Source organism: Astatotilapia calliptera, chromosome 1, assembly GCF_900246225.1.
Source record: "Astatotilapia calliptera chromosome 1, fAstCal1.2, whole genome shotgun sequence".
NCBI lineage: Eukaryota > Metazoa > Chordata > Actinopteri > Cichliformes > Cichlidae > Astatotilapia > Astatotilapia calliptera.
In genome coordinates this window covers 35766751-35788891 of record NC_039302.1, presented here as the reverse complement: position 1 = coordinate 35788891, position 22141 = coordinate 35766751, and the positions used below count along the sequence as shown (strand labels likewise).

Below are 22141 nucleotides of genomic sequence, written 5' to 3'. Positions count from 1 at the left end.
AATGAATAAAAAACACTGAATTATAAAAAACTGAAATTATAATCTGAACCAGCACAATTATTATAAATAGATAAATAATTTTACACCATTAAAACTGAAATACAGATTTAAAGGTTTTTTTTAAGTAATTAATTAATTTTTGTAAAAACAAATTGCAGAATTATTTATTATATTTTAAATATAATTACATTTTTTAACTGATCTGGTTACTTTAAACTCGCATGTCTTTCTTTTAGACTCTCGGTCAGTCCAAACAAAATGAATAAAAATATGAAAAATGTAAACGTTTATGTATATTTCGTTTGTATACCGTATGATATGATGACAGTTTACATTTTCAAACTGAAAGATTTCAGGTTGCGTTAATGGTCTGAAAAAAATTCTTCTTATTTAAAAAAAAAGCAACAACAAAAAAAAACATAAAAGTATGAAAGTTTCAAAATTTTCGATAAAAAAACCAACACATCACAAAATGTTTTTTTAATATTAAGTTTAAAGCTTAAAAACAATATCTGAAATATCTTTACACAAAACTTAAAGCAGTCCAGGCTCTGCAAGTTTCTGATGAGTCTCTTGTTTTCTTGTGAATAAATCCTCCAATCACGTGCCGTCTTATTTTCATGTGACCTGCCTGCAGCAGATCCACTCAGAAAAAGCTTTCCCTCATTTACTGCTAGATAAGCACCCTGAGCGTCATTTATCTTGGCCCTTCATATGTTGGTGGTGGAGTGTGTGGTGGAGAAGTTTTCCATGCGAAAACGAACCACGTTTTCTGTGGGAGGCGGCGGGTACAGGAAGTAGCAGGTAAAGACCTTGCGACAAGCTTTGCGGAAGTTCTCAGACAGGAAGGCGTACAGGATGGGGTTAACACAGGAGTTTCCATAGGACAGGCAGTGGGACACGAGGCGGAAGACATAGGTCGCCTGGGTCAGGGGGAAAGTGCCGAACTCCGCCCACATGACGATGATGTGGTGGGGCATCCAGCAGATAGTGAAGACAGTGACGACCAGGAGGACCGTCTGAGCCGTCTGCAGGGAGAGATAACATATGTGTGAATCTACAGGATGTAGTCGTACAGTATATCAGCACGCCCCTGTATACTCCGGCAGTAATCTCCTAAACGTCTAAATACTTCACCAGTGCTCCACCATCACCATCACTCAGCCAGTGACTTCTCCAACACTCCACATAGTCCACAAACACTCCCTAATCACTTTACAAATACTCTCCGAGCTCCCCACACATACTAAACCAAAACTCCATAAACAATGTGAATTCACTTTCCAAACACTTAGAAATATGCCCGACAAATATTGACCAAACACTCCTCAAAGATTCCTCAAATCTCCATTAATATTCCTCAATATTATCCTCTAAAGTCCACCACCGCCACCACTCAAAGTAATCCTGTTATTCTTTCCTTATTTTCTGTATATACTTTTTCAGTGGCGGATGTTCATATTAAACATGGAAAAATATTTGAATGATGAGGCCAAAATATGTACAACTAATCTCCGCGAGCCAGGAGGTAAATGGACTTATATAGCATTGTTCTACTCTGAGCCAATAACAAGCCACTTCACCCATTTACACAAATATTCAGACAGCACTTTCTTATTATCACACACTCCAATGGATCCATCAGCGGTAATTTGGAGTTTGGCATTTTTCCCATTGATGCTTCAACTTGAGGACTGGAGGAGTCAGCCATCGTCAACCCGCCACTTGCAGCTCAGGCTTCAGACTGCTCTGCACACTCACTTTCAGACAGGTTTTTCTTCTATTGGATCTGCATGATGTCCTAGAGGGAGAATATTGTTAAAATGCCATCTCGGGCACATGCCTCTGACTGTGACCACGGCAGGCTGACTCACCTGTGGTTCAAAACCCTTTGTGAGGTGCAGCCAATCAGAGGAATTTTGACTTAAAGTGAATGATAAACTGCAAGAGCAGGGCAGCATAATTGCAGAATAAAATAACAAAAGCAAATCTATCAGAGTCCATGAATAAATGAATGAATGTGCTAGAAATTAGAATAATTGGTCCCCTTTTAAATGCTCATTAACTACAGTATGTTACCATTATATCTGTGAATCACTAGAATCACATTATTTTCCATATTTTTGTCTTTATTTTAATACAGAGCTTTTCTCTCTTAGTTTATTCTTTTCAGTTCTCAGAAATCTTATTTTTGGTGCGATTATTGCAAAGCAAACAATAACCACTCCAACTGCACCTCCCTGAGCCTGTTTTTTCCTGTTAAAATTCAATTCAGTTCAATTTTATTTACACAGCACCAAATCACAACAACAGTCGCCTCAAGGCGCTTTATATTGTAAGGTAGACCCTACAATAATACATACAGAGAAAAAAACCCAACAATCATATGACCCCCTATGAGCAAGCACTTTGGCGACAGTGGGAGGAAAAAACTCCCTTTTAACAGGAAGAAACCTCCGGCAGAACCAGGCTCAGGGAGGGGCGGGGCCATCTGCTGCGACCGGTTGGGGTGAGAGAAGGAAGACAGGATGAAAGACGTGCTGTGAAAGGGAGTTTTTCCTTCCAACTGTCACCAAGAACTTGTCTGATTGTTGGCGGTTTCTCTGTATTATCGTAGGATCTCTACGTTACAATATAAAACAGAAATTTAGGCTCCATATGACCATAACCAGCGAAAAAGTAACCCAAGATAGATCAAATATCCCTCTGCATCATCATGAGCGCATTACACTCAAACTCACCTGTCACCACTCATCCTGCTGGCTCCCCAGCTTATATTCCAGTGGTCCACGATCACTCTTTGTCAGACTGTTTTTGTGTGTTTGTCACAGTTATCTGCCTAGAGTTTTTTTCGGTACTTTTTTAGACCGCTAAGTCATCGTCAGCCCTTCTCTTATCATCCCAGTCTGTTTTGGGACTTTGAGTTTCCTCCGCTGTGATAGTTTATTTAAAATATCTTTTTGAAACATACCAAAGACCTAAATATTGTTTCATGAACTATTTCTTAATCTGTACTTTACCCGTAAGATGGTAATGGCTATTTATTTTACCTTTCATGTTTTATGTTATCTCTTGTTACTGTAGTCACTTGGAAACTAATGGAGATCAGAGTTTGTCCTTTTTTGAGAAGCAAGATTCAAACCGCGTGATGTTTCCAAGGGTCACAGGGTTAAGTGTGAATTAACTGTGTAAGGTCCACATTACAAAACCGTAAGCTATCGCAAGTCTTGGCAATCACTGGACAGTAAATGCATCTTCTAGCGACCAAAAAATCCTAAACAAAAGTTTGTTTCTTTGTTTTTTTTAAATAAAAATCTCCAAACTTGGGGCAAGGAGATGATAACTATTAATTATTAACTGTCAGAAGGCAGGTCTGGACTTCAAAGACTCGGCCAATAATGCAGACACCGATCCTGCTCCACTTCACCTGCACTCGGTAAACACATCACTTAACAGTGTGTCGCTGTTTTACTGCTGAAATACTTCACAGCAGAAACTGAACATAGGCCTGATTATAGATGGAGCTTTAACAAGCTGTTCTCAAAGAATATCTGCATTTCTTGTAAATCTTTGGCAATGAAGAACTGACTTTAAAAAAATGAAAGTAATAACAGAGAAAGTAATAACCCATCCCCAGACACTACATCCTGAAATATATATGAGTTCAGTGTTTGTCTTAACAGCTTCAAACCTATTTTTTTGTTGTCATAATTTTACCGTGACTCATCTCCAAAGTCAGCACATCACATTTCCGCCCACAACCCTGGAACCGCACATTTATCCATACTCAGTTCATGTCAATATTTAATCTAATTAAAAAGCCTCTTCTCCCACACAGGCAGCTGCCATTTCACACTTCAACTCGGCAACAAAAGCTTCTCAGCTCTCATTTATTAAGCTTTCGCTCTCCCAAAAGTCCTCACTGCTTTGTCCCAGTTATGTCTGATTTTTTTAAAATGTGTTCACACTCACTTAGTATCCCGTCTGCAAAGATTCTTTCATTATGCTCTCATGAAAATGTTCACTTCACTTGATTTCTACAAGTGTCCTGACTGTTCACAGTTTCCATGCTCTTTTCCATAAAAGGGTTGTTTTGTTCTTGTTTGCTCTCACAAAGTCTAATCCTGTTACAGACAGCACTTCATTCATCCTCCAAACTAAAGCACACCACTAATGTTTACATGGCTACACTTTCAGAAAATGTTGCAAATTTCAAGTTGCAAAAAAACAAACATTCGTTAAAGTGTCATCTTCTCTCCAGAAAAACTCCCACATGTCCTAAAATATTCTCACGTTGTAATCTCTGTCTGAGAGACCCAAAAATATTTGTTATGCTTGTTTTTAACGTCTGTCATACTGTATATATACTATTACATTTGAAGATGATCATAACAAACATGGCCAAAGTACTCCCTGAGAGCCAGAAGCTCAGGCTTCAGACTGCTTTGTTTCCACTCCCACCTGCTGTCAATGAGGGCGGATATCTCTAATATGATCATCTCAGGCACACAGCTGTTCCTTTTTTTTTGTTTGAAAGAAGCACCAGTTAAAGGGAGCTAAAGCATCTTTTTTCAGACAGAAGATGACCTGAAAGCCTGAATTAAGGCCCAGTGTAACATTCAAGGATTACTTTGAACTGTAAATCAAGCAAAGCTGATGTAGCCAAGACTAAAACTGTGGAGCCTTTGCGACTTTTGTGGGTTTAAGACTAGTCTGATGCAAAAGCAGGTGAGTGTGTTAGCTGATGGACAATGATAAAATACGCAGGGCTTTATAATATATCCAAACAGAGCGGCCGACAGGTGATAGATGACAGTCTGTCCACTTCAGACGTACAAACAGACTCTGAGCGCTGAAAGCAATCCAGCTACGCTCACTTTTACATTTTCCACAACTGAGTCTCACAAAAATAAAATTTCTCTCAGGTGAAGGACGGTGCTCGGCTGAATCCTGGGTTTCAAACATCTTCAAACATCAACTAATTTTATATTTGAGCATTACAAGATGTATTCACTCGTATATTTAACTTCTCCTCCATCACCATCAGGAGGCATCTGAGCCCAACAAACCAAGCAGAGTCCTGATTTGAATATCACTGAATCAAAGCCAGCGCTAAACCTGAAAATCTCTTGAAGACATGGAGACAGAGTAACTCCATAGAGGCTGCGAGACCCTTACAAGAAGTAGGAGACAGCTGATGAAGGTGTACTGTGGGGATCTGTTGTTGATTTAAAAGTTCACACAGCGAACACTGATTCGATTTAGTTTTTTCTCTCTTTACTGCACAAAGATCAATAAAACTATTCATCCTCAGGACTGTGGGCAGATGAAACTGACCAGCGACCGAGACGTCTGCGTTTCATTGTATGAGACTGAAGATAACAGCTGACTGCGTGTCTGACAGCGAGGCTGGAAATGGAAAAAAGCATGTCCTCCGAGATGATCTCAGTTCCAAAGTAATCATGCCGGGTCTTCTTGTTTTTTGAACTCTTGTGTTGAAATCATTGTTTTTTGCAGCTAAATCTGCGTCGTAAAATTTTATTGCAGTCTTACGTGAAGAGATGAGACTCAGCACTCAACCCGAACATCTGCTGAAACATTATACTGTTTATATGGAAACAATCTCTCTGTTTTCAGCTGCATTAAAGATTCCACGACCTTTCTAAAAGGTTGTACAGAGCCACATGTCCACTGCATGCTCAGCGTCTGAATATGGACACACTGGATTCTATTTTAAAGAGCTGTTGGACTAATGTGTTTTTCTTTATAACAGTAACCCTGGCAAGTTAAGAGCAACAGACTCACTAATGCCACCGACAGACAAAACTGCACTAAACAGTGCCCAGATGGAAAATCTCAGCTGATTGCTTAATATGGAGTTGAGGACTTTTCCAAGAAATATTTTGAAAAGGTTGTTTGGTGTGCTAACCACTGCAGCATGCTTGCCTCACAGCAAGAAGGCCCTGAGTTCACCATCAGGTCAGGATCTTTCTGTGTGGAGGTTGCATGTTTTCCCCGTGTTTGCGGGAGGTCTCTCTGGTACTCTGGCTTCCTCCCACAGTCCAAAGAAATGCAGTTAGTGGGGTTCACATCTAAATTGCCCATAGGTGTGAATGTGAATGCACAGACTGGTGACCTGTCCAGTGTGTACCCAAAGACAGCTGGGATAGGCTCCAGCGCCCCCGCGACCCTGAATCGGACAAGCGGAAGAGGATGGACGGATGGATTCTGTTCCACAGGTCCTCTTATTTCATAAGTTGATGCAAATATTTGTAAATTCAAACAAACTAATGTAGTCCGGATGGAAAGCACTGAAAGGTGCCAAGTTTCCAGCCCCTTATTTAATTTCAAACATAATAAATTCACAGGTGTTGTTTAGTCATACGATGCGTTGTTATATTTTATTACATGGTTTTATTGTCTTTCTTGTTTGTGTGAATTCATATGATGTTTCTGCTCTCACACTTTAATCAAGTGTGTTATCTAACCATGTCACACCAGCATAAAACCTTGCACAAATATTGTAACAGGAAAGAACTGATGAAACATTTCTTGGTTTATTTATGCCTATTTTGGGTGTTTTGCATATTTCTGACCACATATTGTATATGTGTGTGTGTGTGTGTGTGTGTGTGTGTGTGTGTGTGTGTGTGTGTGTGTGTGTGTGTGTGTGTGCAGTGTTAGGGAGTAACGAAATACATGTACCGGCGTTACGTATTTAAAATACAAAATATGAGTAACTGTATTCTGTTACACTTACCATTTAAAAAGGTGGTAATCAGAATACAGTTACTTTGTTGAAATAAATTGAATACACGGCGGCCATCTCCGGTTTAATGTGTTAGCTTAAGCCCTCTCTATGCCTTCTCCAATTGTGGTTTAGCTCAGTTAGATGAGCATACGGTCATATATCACATGCCTGAGAGTAGCAAGCCCGGGTTCGAGTATGACCCATGGCCCTTTTTTTTAAATGGGTCAGTTACACAATGGACCCAGAGCCAGCAGTGCACGGGCAGACCCGCAGCCCGCACAGCCGGTCCAGCTGCTGGGCCAGATGCTTGCGGAGATCATGGCGATGCATAAAGATGCAGAGAGCAGAGATTGACAAACTTCAGTACCCAGCCAAGAGCCAGACCCAGGCATTGGAGAGGATGGATGGGGCAACTGTGCACCCCCTCTCTAAGGGGTGCCTAAAAAGTAGTACTGAAAGCTATCTATATCTGAGGCCTTAGAAGCTTCTATCCCTCTGGTATACCATAGAGATAGAATCTAGGACAATAAACCAGATGTTCTCCACTGAACCATCCAAGGTAGGGGAACAGTATGAGAACAGCCCCACTACAGCTGGAGACAGAGCAATACTTTAAGAGCATCTGGGATGAGGACGCAACCCAACATGAACGAGAAATCAATTCACTGATACACACCACAAGGAGGTACAGCAATCACATCAGAATGTCATTCGGACTACAGATGTGTAGTCAGATGGTAACAGAGAGAAGGAAGGTAGCCAGAACTGAGGGGATTGCACTACCAGAAATTTACACTACACAGCAAATTCAAAAGTGTTAAATGTTTTGGTGTTAATAGTCTTCTTGCAAAAGTAGAGTTAATTTTACTCTAAGCAGAGTCACATTCTTTTAATGTAACTCTGAGGTGTAAAATGATAGTAGTTAAAATCGAGTGTTAAAAATGAGTGTTTCTCTGTCAAATCTGGAGGTGTTACAATGGAAACATTAACTCCTGACCTCTTAACTCTGAACTCCTAGAGGGGCTATGACACCAACAGAGTAAATTCACAGACTCCGCCCCCAGCACGGCTCCAATCGAAGCTGAAGTGAAGCCGTTTCAGAACATTTTGCTCTACATATTTGAGTTGTTTGCCATGCTTGGTAAGTCGCTTTTTCCAAAGATTGTTTCAATTATTATTATGAGCTTTTACTTCTGTGGCTCTTTGGAGTTGAGACAAAGCTGTGTGAAAGGCATTAGCCATGTTGCTCGCTGATAGCATAATATTCTGTTTTAGCTAGCTGAAAGGTATTGTTTGCGGGCAAATACCACAGCCTTGAAAAAAAGCTTGCATGTGAATTTTCAGTCAAACTTTTGGTCAAATACACCTAAAACAATGTGTAGAATGTGAAATGTTGGTATAATGGTGCTACTTGAAGCCTGAAAACGATCGCCGACGTCCTGACTGGCTTCTACGTTAGCATAGATCCCTCCAGAGTTTTGTGCACACAGTTTAGGTAAAAATGAAAAAGGTTGAGGTTTTACATTTAGTTCAGTATACCTGTTGCCTGTGTCTTTGTCTTTTGGGAAAATACTTTACACAAGTAATGGCTCAAAGAGGATTCCTTTTTTTTTTACTGTGCTGCAATTGTTTACTGGATTATTTGTGCCATTAATTAGTGTCAACTAATTTTTATTCAATCTCCACACAGGATATGCTTGTGAAGATGGAATATGGGGGAGAGCAGAAGTGCGCTGAAGTTCCACAAAGGGATGAATGAAGGACATGCATATTGTATTGAAGAAATAAGTGATGAGATGCTGTTATTTGCATTTACCATGTCAGACCTTTTGATAAACAAAATTCTAATGAAAGTGAGAACATGTATACTGTTACATCTTTCAGAAAATGTTTTGAAATTGTGGTGCACAGTTCAGAATAAATGTTTTTCAAAAACCATTGCATCTTTTTAGTAAATTTTTATGTAGTGGCGAATTTCTGTCCCAAGCTTCGAAAAAATAATTCTTCCACTTCTTAATGTGAGCTGTTCAGATTTATTTCTGACTCGTACATACAAACAAAAGATGTCACGGTCAAAAAACTATTTGCTGCTACAGCGCACACTTCCATTGCCGTCCTGGCTCACTCTAACCTGCTACAACACATGCGCTGTAATGTTTTCTTACCCGACACAAATTAAACACGCAGCATTTATTCTCTAACAACATATCATACAAAATTAAACATGTAACAATAACTGAAACAGTATCAAAAATATTTCTCTACAGATTGGCTCTAACATTTCCAGCCCCCTAATTGGAGGGCGTGAAGACTGACAATTAGCGAACACTTACAAAAGAGCCAAATAACATTAACACTTCCTGTATCACACATGGTCATTCAAATTATCTTTCACAAAACCTGTAACCGATCAGAACATATACTGTATTTTCTCATTCCAAGTTACATGACATTCTCACAGATCAAGCATAGCTTGTCAATGGGTCTTTCTAAGGTGTTAGTCTTTGTCTTGATGATCACACGCCGCACCAGACCCTTAGCATCTGGAATGACACGAAGAACTCTCCCCAACATCCACGAGCTTCTTGGCGCTGACTCGTCGACCACCATTACAATGTCCCCCACAGTTACATTTCTTCTGACCTGAGTCCACTTTTGACGCTCTTGAAGCATAGGCAAATACTCGCGCACCCACCTCTTCCAAAACAAGTCAGCAAGATATTGCACTTGCTTCCAACGGCGGCGGGAGTATGAATCTTCCTTTCTGAAAAGTCCAGGAGGCAAACCCGGCTTTTTCTTCATTAGTAGCAAGTGGTTAGGCGTCAGTGGTTCCAGGTCTGTTGGATCATCTGTTACTGTAGTCAGCGGTCTGTCATTTAGTACTGACTCCACTTCACACATTAGTGTCAGTAAACCTTCATCATTGACCAACTGTTCCTTCAGTATAGACCTCAGGACCTTCCTCACGGTTCTGATCTGCCTTTCCCATATCCCTCCAAAGTGATAACCAGCGGGTGGGTTAAATACCCACTGGATTCCCTTTTGCATGAGACAATCTAGAATCTTTGACTGATTCCACTCTTGAATGGCTTCGCGTAACTCCCGTTCAGCAGCAACTAGGTTGGTGCCATTATCTGAACGCATGACAGATACCTGACCTCTTCTACACACAAAGCGTCTGATGGCGTTCAGACATGAATCAGTGTCCAAAGTGTGCGCAATTTCAATGTGCACTGCTCTTGTTGTAAGGCAGGTAAACACCACACCATACCTTTTTACTGTGCTACGGCCATGCTTCACATTAAACGGTCCAAAGTAATCCACCCCAACATTAGAAAAGGGGGGTTCATCAGGTAGAAGCCTATCCTCTGGCAAATCTGCCATCTTCTGTTCCAGTGGTTTGCCTCTAGTTTTCCTGCAGATTACGCACCTTGACAGAAACTTCCTCACTTCTGAGTTAGCGGATGGAATCCAATACTTCTGTCGCAGCCGTGAAAGCATATACAGTCTTCCACAGTGCCCAATCTTCTCATGTATATCCTGCAAGATCAGTGTGGTGATATGTGAGCCCTTTGGGATAATGACTGGGTGCTTCACATGTTCTGGCATCCCAGCAGCTGTGAGGCGACCACCAACTCTCAAAACTCCGTCCTGCATCACGGGATCAAGTTTCCTCAAGTGACTAGTCTTTGTCACACACTTGCCTTTCTTTAACATGGTGATCTCTTCTTGGAATTGTTGACTTTGACAGAACTTGATGATCTCTGTCTCAGCTTGCACCAGATCTTTCAGGGTAAGTGTTGTCTGCATTGATTCGTTGTCTTGTTCTTTCTGTTTAACGTACGTCTCTTTCCTTTTTTCACATCGTCGTAGCAGTAAGTCTTTGAGTTTGATCATCCATGCCACAGCTCTCTTCACTCGATGCCAGCTGGAATAGTGATTGATCAGCTTGTTCAACGTGTGAACATTCTCAGCTGCATTTGTGAGATGTACCATGGTTGCATGCCTCACTTCGCTGTCATCTTTATCAATCCTTTCCTTGTCAGGTCTTTCTGGCCACTGTCTTTCTGGGGTTTTCAGGAAAGCTGGGCCGTGGAACCAGCTTAGATTCTTCATGAGCTTAGATGGTGCAAGCCCTCTGGATGCACAATCAGCTGGATTGATTGCTGTACCAACGTACCTCCACTGCTGGGGATTTGTTAGCTCTCTAATGACCGCAACGCGATTGGCCACGAATGTCTTGAAGCGAAGGTTTTCATTTTCAATATACTTCAACACAGTTGTGCTGTCAGTCCAGAATGTAGATTCAAGAAGATTCATCTGAAGCTCCGTTCTTAACATTTTGTCTGTCTTTGCAGCAACCATAGCTGCAGTCAACTCTATTCGTGGAATAGTGGTTTGCTTCAGGGGCGCCACACGGGATTTTCCCATCATTAACGTACAGTGAACCCGTCCGTCATTGCTGGTCATCCTCAAGTATGATGCTGTTCCATATCCACTTTCGCTCCCATCAGAAAAATGGTGGAGCTGTGCTGTTGCGACAGGACCGAAGTCCAATGGTCTCACACACCTGGGTACGGTTACCTCTGACAGCTGGCACAGCTCTTGTAACCACTTGTTCCACTTATGACTGAGCTGTTCTGGGATCTCATCATCCCAAGCAAGACCCTCCCTGCATAACTGCTGCAAGATCATTTTTGCAGGGAGAGTTCCTGGGGAAAGGAATCCCAGTGGGTCGTAGATGGAGCTGGTGACGGAAAGTATTCCACGTCTCGTCACAGGTCTTTCTTTGATGTTAATCCTGAACTTGAATGCGTCAGACTCAGGGCACCATAGAACTCCTAAAGCACGTTCCATAGGCAGCAGGTCATGGTTCAAGTTCAGGTCTCTGACATCTTTGGCTCTCTCATGCTCAGGGATGAATGAGAGCAAAGCACGACTGTTGCTTGTCCATTTCGTTAGGTGAAATCCTCCACCAGAACACAATTCAGTGAGGTCTGTGTATAACTCCATACCTTGAGTTTCCGTGGCAACAGACTTCAAGCAGTCGTCAACATAAAAATTTTCCAGAACTGTGCTTACAGCTTCAGGTGATGATTTGCTGCGGTTCTCCTCTGCTGTTCTTCGCAGTGCATAGTTGGCACAACTGGGAGAAGAAGTCGCACCGAAGATATGCACCATCATCCTGTACTCAGCAATGTCTCGATTGAGGTCCCCTGCTGGCCACCACAGAAAGCGCTGCAGGTCAGCATCGTCATCCGGGACACACACCTGATGGTACATTGCTTCAATATCTGCTGTAAAGGCTATAGACTCTTGCCTGAACCGTGTCAGCACTCCGATCAATGAGTTTGTTAAATCTGGCCCTTGTAGAAGTTCACTATTCAGTGAAACTCCTTGGTAGCTGGCAGCGCAGTCAAAGACCACCCTCAGCTTCTTTTTTTGTGGATGGTATACCCCATGGTGGGGAATATACCACTGTTTTCCATCCTTGCGGTTTAACTGTGTAGTTGGAACCTCAACGGCATATCCCTTGCTCAACATGTCACTCATGAAGGCAGTGTATTCTTCATGGAGTGCAGGATTCCTCTTCAGCTTGCGCTGAAGGCTCAGTGCACGCTGTAACACTGCACTTCGATTGTTCGGCATCTGAACGCACGACTTCTTCGCAGGAAGACTTATGGAATAGTGTCCATCAGTGAGACGAGTAGAGCTTGACACAGACTCCATAAAGTGGTGGTCCTCTTGAGACATTCCTGCTTTATCATCACAGTGACGCTCTGGAAAGTCGTGGTTATACTGTCGTACAAGCAGTTGTTCCACGTTGTCAATGGCTATTCTGTTCACAATAGCACATGGTTGTACATCATTGGCTGCAGTATCTGTTTCTCTGAGTGGTCCATTCAGAATCCATCCAAGTGCTGTCTTTACGGCATATGGACCATTGTCCTCACTTGGGATCACCTTCCATGGCTCCAATATGGTGTATTCTTTAGTTCCAATGAGAAGCTCCACTTCAGCCTCAATATGAGGCAACCTCACTTTGCGTAGGTACGGCCACTTGTCAACCTCTTTCTGGAGTGGGATGTTCTCTCTGGAAACAGGAATACTTTTCTGTGTGAAGACCTTTGACAGTGCGATAAAGTTGTTGTCTGCCAGACTGCTGACTTCCAATTCTGTGAGCACATAACTCTCCTCTCGACTTTTGGAATTAATGGTCCTCAACGTTAGCTCGGTTCGTCTGCCTTGCACCTTCAGCTGCCTTGCCAAGGCTTTGGTGCAGAACGATGCAGAGCTACCTGGGTCAATGAAAGCGTAAACCTCCACAGCCTTGTCACTCTTGCAGGACTTCACCCTTACAGGTACAATGGCAAGCACGCAGCTGCCTCCAGCCCCAGTACAGGCACTTGTCTCCTTTTCTTCAGACAACCCTGCTGGGCCTTTAGCAGTGCTACCCATATTGACCTCATCGGGAGGCTTCTCTTCCTCATAACTTGAGAAGTGCAACAAACTTGGATGCTTGAGTGAACAAACCTCGCACACCATCTTCTTTTTGCAATCTCTGCTCATGTGACCCTTTAGCAGGCATCCAAAGCAAAGTCCGTTTTTCTTCAAGTAGTCCACTCTATCCTTATGAGTCTCCTCTCTAATCTTGTAACACTCTTGCAGTGTATGAAGTTTCCCACAGAACATGCAAGGTCTTGTGAAGGCGCAGTTGAGTGAAAGGTCACTCTGGTTCTTACTAACTCTGCTTCTTTTGTCCATTTCTGAACCTTGGTTAACCTTGATAGCAAAGCTGCTCCCATGTCTAATGTCTTTCTTCAACTTATTTCCTTGCTGTGGCTTTTTTATAACCTTGTCTGACACTGCTGTTTCAAGATCGCCAAAGAGTGGGTCGGACATGATCTTTGCTTGGCGTTCAACGAAGGCCACCAGCTCTGTGAATCTTGCTCTGTTGCAGCGCCGCTCCTGGATATCATATGCATGGACTCTCCAGCGCTCTCTTATTTTAAATGGCAACTTGGAAATGATGACCCTCATAGTTGCAGGGTTGTCCATCTCTTCCATATAGTCCACATCCTCCATAGCATTACGACAGCTCACCAGGAATACAGAGAATGCGCTCAACGCCTTTCCATCTTCAGCCTTAATTTGTGGCCACTTCGATGCCTTCTCAATTAGCGTGCCAGCAATCTGTAACTCATTTCCATATTTATCTTGAAGCAGCTGCAAAGCCCTTTCATACCCCCGATGTTCAGGCATATGCTGACAACTCCTCACAAGATCACGAGGCTCGCCTCGAGTATACTGCTCCAGAAAATATAGCTTGTCTGAATTGCTATCAGCTCTGGTGTCAATAGCGTGCATGAATGCCCTCATAAACGACCTGTATTCCAAAGGATCTCCGTGGAACACTGGCACATCCCTTTGTGGTAACCGAGCCAGCTGTTGGTTCTTTACAAGCATCTCTGTGATATCTGCCTGTTTCTGCATAACTTGATAAAGCTCACTTGGTCTGGTCTCCTGAAGTGAGACACCATCTTGGCGTTGGCTCGGCCCCTGCAGTGGAGTTCTATGTGTCTTAGGCATGGCCCCTGCTGCAGTACTTGGATCACCAGGATTCCTCCAAGAGGCAGACCTCTCTATCTCTGTTGGCTTCCCTGGTGTGTGTTTTACGTTGCCATGACCATTTTCGTTATTCATCTTCAGGAGGTCACGACGTGGCATTACCGTAAGTCTGGTTTCACTCACTTGAGACTTAACCCCTTCACATTCCTCATACACTTTCACTTTGGCAGTAGACACTGCAATGGCTGTTTCAATTTCCAGTCTTTCCTTTGCAGCTTTAATTTCTGCTTCTTTTAACTCTAGAGCCTGTTTTTCTTTCAGAGACGCTGCTCGTGCCATCAGAGCTGCTCTGTTAGCTTCTTCCTTGACGCGCTCCGACGATGCTGTCGACACCCTTGACGTGTTGGATACTTTAGACTTGTTTGACACTCTAGATGTTTTTGACACTCTGGATGCACTGTCCATGGGAGTTATCTCTTGATCACATGTTTGTATTTCAATCCATGTATTAACTCTATTAATGAACTGCAAACATCGTTCTGACATTGGCTGAAACCAAAGTTGTTGGTCAGCCTCCTTTTCCTCCTCATCTTTAATACACAGCAACACTGCATAATTGCATTCTTGAAACTCTTCATACAACTTCTTGTAAACTTTCAGTGCCTCTCTCACATCATTTACAGCCGGCAGAATTTCATGGCTCAAAAGTCGCTCAGTTTCATCTTCTTGTGCTGTCACTTGTCCTAATTTGCCTCTTCTCACCTTTGTGAGCTGATGCAGTTTGAACTCCAGACCTTTGTCTGTCATCGCCCTCTGGCTGCCATCACGCGTAACTACACCCACACTGTCATTAATGTCGTCCGCCATTGTAATCATATAACACCGCTAAGCCGTAATGATTTTCTTCGGCACAGCTGTCGGGTGGTGTACTGCACAAACTCCTTTATGCTACTTCCACAGGTAAGATGCATCTGACAAAACACCTTTTACTTAGCTGTTCGCCGTGTTGTTGTATGTAGGCGTCCTTATGCCGACGATCCGGTGACTTTTCTATGTCTCAGTCGGTGGCTCCACCGCGGAAAACATTCCTCCGTTACTCGCTAGTTTTTTGACTTTTTTGTAGTGGCGAATTTCTGTCCCAAGCTTCGAAAAAATAATTCTTCCACTTCTTAATGTGAGCTGTTCAGATTTATTTCTGACTCGTACATACAAACAAAAGATGTCACGGTCAAAAAACTATTTGCTGCTACAGCGCACACTTCCATTGCCGTCCTGGCTCACTCTAACCTGCTACAACACATGCGCTGTAATGTTTTCTTACCCGACACAAATTAAACACGCAGCATTTATTCTCTAACAACATATCATACAAAATTAAACATGTAACAATAACTGAAACAGTATCAAAAATATTTCTCTACAGATTGGCTCTAACAGTTTATTTCCAAAAGAAATGTCTAGAAGTTCAGAACAGTAAAATTCCCGCTTTTTAGAATGAATTAGAAGATAACTCTTACGTAGTTAAACTAAAATACTCTTTGAGAGTTAATATATAAACTCTTAACACCAAGTGTTAAATTATCAACTCCAGACAGATTTGGTGTTTAACACTAAATCAGAGTTAACGTACCAACTCTCCAAAAAGAGTTAAATTAACACTCTCTGGTGTGGACCCATATAGACACTTTAATAGTGTTGAAATCAAATCCGACAGTGTTAATTTGGACATGCTGGATTTGCTGTGTACAGACATCGAGGGCAGCTGCAAGTGCCTGGGAATAGGAAAATGAAGACCATGAAGAGGCCACAAGGAAAGTCACACCCACCAAAATCCTGCAGAGAATAATGCAACTTCTGAGGAGTGAGCTGTAGAGGAAGAACACGACCCAGGCAATCAACACCTACGCCAGGGGTGGGCAACTCCAGGCCTTGAGGGCCGGTGTCCTTGCAGGTTTTATATGTGTCCTTGAACCAACACACCTGATTTAAATGGCTAAATTAGCTCCTCAACATATCCTGAAGTTCTCCAGAGGCCTGGTATCGAACTAATCGTGTGATTCAGGTGTGCTGACCCAAGGTGAGATCTAAAACCTGCAGGACACCGGCCCTCGAGGCCTGGAATTGCTCACCCCTGACCTACGCCCTGCAGGTGATCCTTGGGTTGTTGAGAATGACCAAGGCAAGATCCTGTGGGACTTCCAGATACAGAGGGACAAACTGGTGAGGGCTAACCAGTTGGACATAGTGGTGGACAAGCAGAGGAAGACAGGATAACAACATCAGGAAGAAGGAACGTGAAAAGTTCAAGAAGTACCAAGGACTGAGAAAGGAGCTTGAGAGATGTGGAGGGTGATGGCAAAAAATGGTCTGATCTGAGCACTCGGGGCAGTGACCCTCAAACTAGGCTGTTGACTCCAGCAGATCCCAGAAACGTCATCCAAGGAATCTGTCCAGAAGAGCGCAGTCCTGGGAACGATACAGCCCAGGACCCTCAAGGCCCGAGTCCTCTGGTTGACTTGGGTCTGGTGGATCCGAGCTTGAAGGATAAAGACCGTCCACAGGGCGAGCTGGGATATATTTATATATACAGCAGTATGTCCTCACAAAGAACTCAGCTGGCTGGTGTTTCCGTGACACTGAAACATCAATCTGACGTGAGCGCTTACATAATTGTTATCAGTGTTATGGTGTCTCTTGTTTCCACAGAGGATGGAACTGGTGTGAATGAAGGCCCAACATTTCTCTCCTCTTCAGACTTTGTGGGAATCTCCTCTATTCTTAGTCCTGTTGTCTAAATATTTACCCAGTAGCGTTTATTCCTGCTCCACTGACCCGAGAAGCAGCAGATACTTTGTTGTAAATTGCCTGTAGCTAATGTCTCTCTGATCTGTTGGTACGGGTGATCTGCACACTGTCGCCTGCCAGCTAGGACCAAGTAACTCAATCTTTGAGGCTTGTCGCCCACACCTGTCATGTTGAACTTCTACTGCTCCACAGCTGTCACACTCTGGGCAAACTATGACCTACATGATGGGGCAGGTGAGCTAACACAACTGAGCTGCTGGCTGAACAGGTTTGACTGTGATGGTGATGTTTAATCATATTATATTGATTTTTTCTTGTTCCCTCAGTGGCTTTAAACCTGAGGTTCCATATTATGCAGACCAAAGCATACATTTTAAATAGAATAACAAAAATCAACTTCATTAGTTTCAAATACCTCTCCACCCTTATCATGGTGTGATGGGGGTGTCCTTGCTCAATTAATCCCAAGATCAGTATTGCTGGTGACAAATGCCCCTGGCAGGGTCTCTGAAAGCAAAGTGTCAGCAATCTGAAAAAGGAGACATAGCCCCCTCATAGAGCCATGCCTGGTAAAGACGCTAACTGGCCCGCCCCCAGCAAAGAGAAAAGACATTCAGAGTTCCTCAGCGTGACAGAAAACTGATGTTCAAGTACAGATGTAATCAGTTTGATATTCTAATACAAGGGAAAGAAGTCCAATTTCAAAAATACATCTCTTTTTTTCTATAAAGAAATGCTGATTTGATTTGGGCTTAAATTCTAAGAAATAAATGTGTAAAATTACAGAAACAGTTCTATTAGCACATTACGCAGACCGTCCCGTAATCCAAAATCAGACATTTTTTAACTGGCAGAATATGTATTTTGTTTTGCTTTTTGTTACCGTGAAAATTATCCGTTTTTATGGTACATAGTGAAAAAACACAAATTTTCTGATATTTTATTGTTTATCTATTACTTATTTATTTTGCCGTAGTATGAAATGCCATGGGGGAGGTCCACCAGACCTAAAAGAAACAGGTGCTGTCTTACACCAGACTCTTTGCTCTAACAACTCAGATGCTGTTTCAATTAAGGATTACAACTTATTGTAGAGAAGATAAAAAGCTAGAGAACCCATGCAAACACGGCGGCAACATGCTCCAGAAGAGATGCTCGAGATGGGCAGCGTTTCCCCACATTTCAAATGAATGCGGTTTCTTTTTACCACTAAACATTCTAGTTTGTGAATCACTTCTATATGCTAAGCACCAGAGTTATAAGCATATGCATTTCTAAAAAACAAAATATATGCAAAAACAAAAAAATATTTGCTGATAAAACAAGATGGCTGCATGTGCATTCAGGTAGGCACCACTTTTTTCTTATTAGTTTTTTTTAAAACTACCCTCTCCACGTCATCCCTGTTACAGCTTCTTTATCTCCCGAACTGAGCTGTGTTTCCTGTAAGAAAAACAGATCAACGTTCAAGCTCTGCTAATGCTCCTTTTCTTATCTCTCCTTTAAACGTAACTGTTCTCTCCATGTGGCTCACAGAGAAAGAAGACAGAGAGGACAGCGCCAAGAAGAAAAGACCACCTTCAGTGCCAGCTGCTATTGTTTTAGAGGAGCTCATAAGTTTCTTTTTCAGGCAAAACCTTTTAAGATGAGCCAGTTCTTCATAATGAACCTGTTTCCTTTTTTTTTAAATTAAAGAACCTGTTTATATTCTGGGAGAAAAAAAACATAGCCTGGCAGCCAAAAGTTTCATATAAAATAACTAATTTCTTACAGTTAATACAGCTGCCAATCATCCTGTTACAGGGAATCCTCCTCAGCATCTCTTCATCGTAACAGTAACAGTGTTCAAACAGCCCGCTGGTGCTCGTTTTCAGTTTTGACTCTCTCTTTTTCCTGTATGGTTTGATAATACTGTGCACTGGCTTGCTGCTGTACCAGTACCAGACCCATAGTCCCTACCAGTTTGGATGAAAGTTTACTTACAGGAAACAGCAAGCTGTCTTTCCAACAACTCATTAAAAATAAAAGCTGGAACACCTGCAGCCTTTTTAATTCACGAGCCATGTGTAATGCATTTACAACTGAGTGATTCTTCCACAGAAGGTAATCGTATGCTTGGTCTCCCTGCATGCAGCGCAGCACAGAAGGAAGAGGAGACCCTTACTTTTTTTTTGGAGCGCTCAGACTTCTTGGACATGTTCTTCATTTTTTTATGGAGATGAAATAAAATCTGGAGAGAAAAAGTAGAGCAGACAGATTAATTTTGAAGGAAATACTTCTTAATGATTTATCAAAAACGGATCAACTGGTCTGTAAACAGCAAATGCATCAACTTGGTCAACTTGTACTCATATCAGCAGCTGAAGGTTAAAGTTACACAGTTAGATGCCCGCTGGAGGAAGTCACAGGCCACACCAGAGGACTTTTATTGTGACAGTCGGCTGTTACATAAACACAAACTGACTCTGTGCTACTTCAGCTTGACACTTTTATCTGATAAGTGACTTTAACCGTGAAAAAAATCCAAATAAATGAACCTGGAATTTATTGTGAATTTATTTATTAATTAGTTCCCTGGTAACCGAATTACAGCCACTTTCAGGAAGCAACAGAAATGTTCATTTTAAATCTGTTTAATCTAATCAATGTGTAGTTCAAGTCAACAATCTGTAGGTATTAAAAGCACTTCGCCAATAAAATAAATACATTTTTCACATTCCAGTGGCAAGCTGGGATTGGTTCCAGCCCCCCTGTGAACCTGAAGGGGATAAGCTGATGGAAGGACGGACTTGTACTCATTTAATACTTATTATTTTGTAAGTTTTGTTTGTTTATTAAATAAGTGAGAGCAAATGGTTAACCCATCAGAACTGAATTTATATGTCAAATTAATATTTTTGTATTATTTGTTTATTAAACAGTGCAAACGTGTTCAGAGATTTTTCTTTGGCTGGATTCCAGACTTTTATTAGCAGAAAATGTGATTAATTGCGTTTTAAAGCAATTAATGAATGAATCAGAAAATATTTTACACATAAACTGATAATAACTGCTACAGGTATCGCTGAACGGTTATTTATGACTGACTTATAACAGATCAGCTTTGACGCTCACAGATCTCTGACAGTCTGATCATAAATTTAAATGCAGAGGATGGATATTAAACCGGTTATCAGGGGTCTAGGATGCTGATGTTTTTACTGCCTGGTTTAAAGAAAATGAACCATATTTGATGTTAAGTTTCATTTAAATAAAACAGTTGGGGAAACGAATATTTAACCTCTGGGAAATGTCTCGATAATCATTACGATGAAGCAAAAGCTTCTTACCTGCGTCTGGTGCGTTTATTCTGAAACTTCAGCTGGGTATTTTGTATGATGTTATCATAGTTTGGTCATATCGGTTTATCACATGTGACCCACATTAAGCTGACCTATTGAACTGGTTTTATTCTGAAGCGCCACACCGGTGCTGGTGAGTGCGCGCCTCACGCGCGTTTTTACGCACAGCTTTTATGATCTGCAGGACTTTGTGCACGGCCTTTGGACCTTCTGCTCTGTTCTTAATGCCTGTTTTACTGCAGCTGGGAGTCAAACATTACCCCGTTAAATGCCTCCTATTTTGAACTGACCTTAGTGTAACAGCAGCTGATGAGGAGCAGCGGTAGCAGGTACCCCAACACCAGGAGGGTCACTTTGTAGGCGTTTTTGGAGGCTCCGGCCCAGTCCTCCCAGCAGAAAGTTCCGTTGTGGTAGCTAATGAGGCCCTGGTGCTTGGCCACCGGCACCGAGCACACCAGAGACATCGTCCAGATGACGCACAGCCCTGCCAGTGCGTTCCTTGGGCTCCGGACGCTCAGAGATTTGTTGGAGCGCACCACGGCAATGTAGCGGTCCACGGACATGGCCACGAGCGTGAAGATGCTCACAAGCATGTTGACGGTGAAGATGTAGTGTACAAACGTACAGAGGAAGGCCCCGAACACCCACTCCGGCAGAGTGTAAATGGTGGCTTGGAAGGGCACGCAGAAGAGCAGGAAGCCGAGGTCCGCCACGCTCAGGTTCAGGATGAAGATGTTGGTCGGGCTAAGCGAGCGCCTCCCAACTCCTCCTCCACTTCCACCGCCGCCTCCCCCACCTGCGCTGTACCCCACCTTCCCTATCACTACTAGCACTAAAATGTTCCCCACCACCCCCAACACGAAAATGATCCCGAACACCACCGGCACAATCACCGACTCCGGTGTGTGTCCGTCGTCCTCTGACCGATTGAACTCGGGGAGGTCAGGCACGGAGCAGGAGTCGTTTACCGGGAGCGCCATAGTGGGGCAGCTGGAGGGTTAGAGGTGCAGAGAGGGACAGGCTGACAGAAAGACCAGCTCCATGATCCCGATCAAACACCTCCAGCAGCGGAGTCAGCTCTGAGACTCTGAGGACTCCTGGAAACACTGCAAGTTTAGGGAAACGTTGAAGGCTGTTTCCTGTCCGGGGACTTCAAAGTAAAGCCATGTTATTCAAAAGGTAGTCCTCTATTTCTTACTTTTATTCGTGCTAATAAAGAACCTAGATGTTCAGCAGTGAACAAAGCATCTTCATTTCATCTTGAGAAAGAACAAAACAAAACGTCACTGAGAACCAGAGCACATAAAACAGTATTAGAGTGAAGGCACAAAAAGCAGGTGAAATTTTACATCTTAAAGATGTCAACAGATTCCTTTAAAAGCTCAGGAGATATTTAGTTAATTGAAATTATTTATAAAACAAAAAGTTCACTTTTTAGGGAGTAATGCAAATAAAAAAATAAAAAAGCTCCAATGCAGTGTGTGTGCAAACATTTTATGAAACTCAAACAACACTTTTTAAAACAAAAACTATGGACCTGTTATTATTTACATCAGATGCATATTTTTAAAGATTTGTGTCCCAGAGATAATGTCACTTTTTAACATGTTGTGATATAGAGACTAAAGTGCATGGCATTTGTTGTTGTCACTGTATATTCTTGTATAATAGGTTT

The 22141-nt window shown here is 42.3% G+C and overlaps 1 protein-coding gene across 1 annotated transcript; it reads right to left on the bottom strand.

Annotated features, from left to right (window-relative positions):
- Nucleotides 1-497: 497 nt before the first annotated feature.
- On the bottom strand, nt 498-21566 carry galr1b (galanin receptor 1b). The gene is made up of 3 exons (XM_026175975.1): nt 20757-21566; nt 19290-19355; nt 498-1028 (listed from the first exon to the last, which is right to left on the bottom strand). The coding sequence occupies exons 1-3, from the start codon at nt 21444-21446 to the stop codon at nt 711-713; spliced, it is 1074 nt and encodes a 357-aa protein (XP_026031760.1). The 5' UTR covers nt 21447-21566; the 3' UTR covers nt 498-710.
- Between the last annotated feature and the right edge of the window lie 575 nt (nt 21567-22141).